This window comes from Cyprinodon variegatus, unplaced genomic scaffold, assembly GCF_000732505.1.
Source record: "Cyprinodon variegatus isolate N-32 unplaced genomic scaffold, C_variegatus-1.0 Scaffold103, whole genome shotgun sequence".
Lineage (NCBI taxonomy): Eukaryota > Metazoa > Chordata > Actinopteri > Cyprinodontiformes > Cyprinodontidae > Cyprinodon > Cyprinodon variegatus.
Window position 1 is genome coordinate 245,508 of NW_015150556.1, and position 5,447 is coordinate 250,954.

Consider the following 5,447-nt stretch of genomic DNA (forward strand, 5'->3'; position numbering starts at 1 on the left):
TATCCACTTACAGGTATAATGATGACGATTTTTTATTCCAAAACATGATTAAGGTCTCTGTCTTGTCACTGAAAGTTCAGTGCAGTTTGAAACATAATAAGAAAAACATATATTTTAAGTTACATAGAGGTTGGGACTTCTCAACACTATTGCAGTATACGGCCAAATCAGTTTTTAGTAGGAAAAAAAGATACTGCAACACTTAAATCCAACTTAGAAAGGTACGGGAGGGGCATTAAAGGGATAAAGACGACCAGTGATCTCAATGTAATTTCCTTAAAGCAAATCTTTTTTGTTTAACTTACAATTACAGGGGCATATAATTTTATGGCAAGAGAATATCTCTATTTTGAAGCTTAGGCTGCCACTAATTAATTTAGAAAATGATTCAAAGCAATGAACCTCAGCTTTAATACCACTTTACTTATGCCATTGATGCCGAGACACAAACTCAACACTCTCTGTGACACTGATCAATCTTAAGCAGCTAATACACCATCACTCATCATGTGTCAGCAGGTCATAATGAGCTCTTTGTTCCACAATTACGCACACCTTTACGCAACTCTTTATGGATATATGTGAATATCTTCAGCTTGTCAGCCCAACAAATCATCTCACATTGCTTGTTTTAAATAACTCTGCTGATCCACAACTTTCATGCAACTACATTTCTTTTCATTGTTTTTTAGTTTCATTACTTTTTTATGAGACACTTTGCTTAATAATTAATATTAAACACATAAAAGCTCAAACTCATGAAAAATAAAAAAAATAAAAACATCAACGTTGGTGCTCCTTGTGTTAAAACTGATTAGGGTCATATTTCATTACATTTAGGGGTTTTGGTGCTTTATTACTTCTGAATTCAAAAGTGTGTGTTGCTGCTGTTCATTTTCTAAACAGGTTAAATGTACATTAATTTAATTTGTGGCTACATATGTTGCTCTTGAAAAATTTCAAATCAAGTATTTTGTTTTTTTTCAGTATCCAATTCTAAGCATATTCCAACTACCTGATATTTTTGGAGTTTATTAATGTGATTATGCCTTTTAAACAGATTACATGTTAAAACATTTCACATTAGCACAGGTTTAATTTAATATTTCTCTGAAGGATAAATGGTAAATAACCACATGATGCATGTGATGACAACCACTTTTGAGATAACAAAAACAACAAAACATCATAACATCAAATAAAGGAATAGATCTATAAAGACTGACCTTAATTACTTCTTATCAGATCGAGAAAGCGAGGGGGAGTTAGGAACTGGCAGCTGCTCCTACAGGCTCCCGCACAACTTTGACCAGCTGCTTGTATGAATAAAATAAAATAAGTAAATAAACAGGAGGGATGCAGTATATAAACACTGACTTTTGTGGCCTGCATTTATTTTTCATGTCAAAAAGTTATGAATGAAAAATATCTTAATCTAAAGGGCAGAGGCATAGCCAGACATTTTTTCATAAGGGTGGCCAGGCAATAACCAATGTAAACTGAGGGCTGGCCGAAAGTTGATAGGCACCAGACCCTCAGGGTCAATCTACAACAGGAAAATTAATGGGAGCAACATCTATATCTTTAAAATAAAGACTAACTATACTTTTCTACAACCTTTGCTAACAAATAGACACATAAATATTTAAACATCTGTGCTTTCTAGATGAAAGGTATAGTGGATACAATTCTTTGAGGTTTGAGTTTTGGGGGAACCATCTTTTCCACTGTCATTACTTACCTACTTTTATCAATAATCATTCAGCATAAAATTGATATTTACAAGTACTAATTTCTACATAAATTGATTATTTAATACATTTTATTAAAATATCTATTTATCAATAATTTAATGGAAGACTCTTAGATGACTTGCAGAGACACATAATTTTCTCTTAAATACAAAATGTAGTTCTGAAAAGAGCATGAATTCTGTACTTCTCATCTTAAATGTTAGTATAATGATGTGTATAATTAACCACATAGTTTTTGTTGTCAAGTAATTGTTAATATATAAAAATAATTTAATGTTTTAAATATTCCACTTGAGTATTACTGCTGCCACCACCTGTATTAGAAAGAAAAAAATGGTAGGGGGGGCCACTGATTGGCTAAGGGTGGCCACCCCTGGCCCTCCATCTAGCTCCACCCCTGCTAAAGGAGTCCGTGGCCCGCTGCTCTCAGGTGTGTTGTAGACCCGCCCTTCTACTTAAAGCGGATGTAAACGTATCTTTGCTTTAGTGTTAGGTTTACTCAGCCTCTTTAGAGTTTGGGTTTTTGAAGCCGTCATGTCGTCGACGATAAAGAAGATAGGAATTACTTATAACTCTATAAATGCCAGCAACACTTTTACTAACGGAGATGTGGTTTCTGGTCAGGTAGAGGTGGAATTAGCCAAAGACTGCCAGATCGAGTCATTTTACATCAAGTTCAAGGGGAAAGCTGAGGTACTGTGGTCGGAAACTTACGGTCAGTCCACTCAGGTTTACCACTCCAAAGAAAAGTACTTCACCTTGCGGCACTACTTCATAAAAAGCAAGAACAGCACGGGTAAGCGGCGGAAATTAACCTATAATTGGCCTTCTCTCTCATGTTTTAATAAATGTATTTTTATTTTGTTTTCTAAAATTGATGGATAGATATTATCAATGTCCATCTTCTGTTTGTTTCTTTTTTATATAATGGACATTGAATCTCTTGCTCAAAGGGGAAAAAAACAAAACAATAAGGAGGCCTGTTTATTAATGTTGTTCTCCTAAGCGGCCACTATTCTGATCCCATATTGTGACTGTAGGGGGCGCTGATTCTTCTGTACACATTGATATGTCTAAAGTAGCTCATACTCTATTGATAAATGTTTGGCAGCTCTGCAGAAACTGTAGGATGGGTAAAGCAAGAGCAGCACTGCTTTAATATGTTTTACTCCAGTAAAAGTGAAATTAATTAAACAAGAAATTGCTCAATTTGAAAAAGTACTTGGAAAAATTTTTTTCTCTAAAATTGAGTAACTGATTTTAATATTTAAAATTCTGTTATCAGACAGACAGTAATTCGCACATCTGGGTATTTTAACTTTTATTTTTAGAAAAATGTAAATAAAAAAAGAATGATTATGAAATAAAAAAATGGGTAAGTAGAAACTTCTTTTTCAAATCAACTTTTCAAAATAAATGGATGAAACCAATATTTAAAGTAGGTAATGCATATATGCAAGCAAAGGATTAAGAACCCCTAGCTACAATATCAGCTCTTTGTTGCACATTTCCCCTGATCTCCAATAGTTCAAGTCACTAGTAGAGGGGAGGGGAACCAGAAATTTAACCCGACTATGTGTAGCCATTTTCTAAGAATATTACTTGGGTAAAAGCAAAAAGCACAGTCAAGTACATATACTCCATCCATCCATCCATCCATTTTCTAACACGCTTATTCCAAGTGGGGTCGTGAGGGGTGCTGTTACCTATCTCCAGCTGTCTACAGGCGAGAGGCAGGGTACAACCTGGACGGGTCGCCATCCATTGCAGGGCAACACAGAGACAAGCAGAACAAACAACTATTCACACCCACACACTCACACCTAAGGAGAATTTAGAGAAGCCAATTAACCTAACAGTCATGCTTTTGGACTGTGTTTTCAGTTCTTTGCACAGATTCTGAATCAGATTCAGGTCTGGACTTTGACTTGGCCATTCTAACACCTGGATATGTTTATTTGTGAACCATTCCATTGTAGATTTCACTTAATGTTTTGGATCATTTTCTTGTTGGAAGATAGATCTCTATCCTAGTCTCAGTTCTTTTGCAGAGTCCAGCATTTTTTCTTCCAGAATCATCTTTGTATTTTGCATTGTTGCCAAAAAGTTCAATTTTGCTTTCATCTCCCAGAGCTCCTTTTTCCACATATGCCTTTCTTCCATAAAGGCCGGATGTGTGCAGTATAAACACACCTCTGAGACTATCACAGAGCAGATGCATTTATATGGAGACTTTATTACACACAGATGGATTCTATTTATCATCATCAGTTATGTAGGTCAACATTGGATCATTCAGAGATCCTCACTGGACTTCTGGAGAGAGTTTTCTGCACTGAAAGGAAAGGGGCCGATAATGTTGCATGCTGCATACTTCAGTTTTTAATTTGTTTAAAAAGTTTAAAATATCCAATAAATGTTGTTCCACATGATTGTTTCTCACTTGATTCTTCACAAAAAAATACAATTTTATATCTGAATTTTTGAAGCGTTTAATGTGCCAAAAGATCGAAAAGTTCAAGGGGTGCAAATACTTTCGCCTTAGGAATGCACACAAAGATAATATATATTCAAAAGCAGTCGTGTGAATTTCCGCTTATGTGTGAAGTTGATTGCTTTTAATTTCTTGCAATTGTGACTTCTTTCCAGATGACCAGCAAACACTGATCACAAATGAAAGTGGAGCAACCTGTAAGTAATTGTATTTCTCTGTCATGCTCATGTTTGTTCCTAACACCTCAAATAAGACATTGAAGTGTCCTATCTTTATGTAATAATAGCTCAGACAACCTTTTTATTAGACTTGAATTTAGTTGAAAAAATGTCTGTGCTTGCGTACAAAAAGAGAGGTACATTGTATATGGACTCACAGTGGTTAATAGCTGAAAAATAACTGCGGTAAAGCTAGCCGCCTCTTCGAAAATAACAGTAAAGCCAGCCCGCTCTCGATTTTCACATGCACGACAGCTTAAGACATTATGGTACCGCCATTTACGTGCTACTTTCACAATGAAAGCGCGCATCCGGTCCATGTTTAATCTACTGGAAATAGATTTACAACGGCTTGGAGTTTTAGACTTTGTATCACAATTACCTGTTTAAATCAGGCAGACCAAACTGATTTCACATGACTTACCCTTTCCCCGCAATATTTGTAGAGACAGCAATTTGCCCGCTTTGTGGACACCGGATGTTTTTTTTGTGGTCATAGATTTAAAAAAAGTGCTTTTTAAATTGTCTTTTATTTTGAAATGACACATCAGATTTTGTTGTCAGTTTGTGGTTGTGTTCTAGAGGTGTCCCTCTGTCAACCAGATGTGATTGAAGTCTCTGGAAACAGAGTTTTCCAGCAATGGGCATGGCAACTTAGGTTAAAAAAGTGCTTTTTTAATTGTCTTTTATTTTGAAATGACACATCAGATGTTGTTGACAGTTTGTGGTTGTGTTCTAGAGGTGTCCCTCTGTCAACCAGATGTGCTAGAAGTCACTGGAAACAAGAGTTTTTCAGAAAAAAGCACGACAACTTAGGGTAAAAAAAGTGCTTTTTTTAATCGGCTTTTATTTTGAAATGACACATCAGATCTTGATGACATTTTCTGGTTGTGTTCTAGAGGTGCCCCTCTGTCAACCAGATGTGATGGAAGTCACTGTAAAAAGAGAGTTTTCCAGCAATGGGCACGGCAACTTAGGTTA

The 5,447-nt window shown here is 35.8% G+C and overlaps 1 protein-coding gene across 1 annotated transcript in view; it reads left to right on the top strand.

Moving 5' to 3' along the window:
* The first annotated feature begins 2,208 nt into the window (after positions 1–2,208).
* Positions 2,209–5,447, top strand: part of LOC107084534 (arrestin domain-containing protein 3-like) — a 12,754-nt gene continuing 9,515 nt past the window's right edge. The window contains exons 1-2 of the mRNA XM_015374421.1: positions 2,209–2,550; positions 4,404–4,445. Of these exons, the coding sequence (XP_015229907.1) occupies positions 2,289–2,550; positions 4,404–4,445 (304 nt within the window). The 5' untranslated portion in view covers positions 2,209–2,288. The remainder of the gene's footprint in view (positions 2,551–4,403; positions 4,446–5,447) is intronic.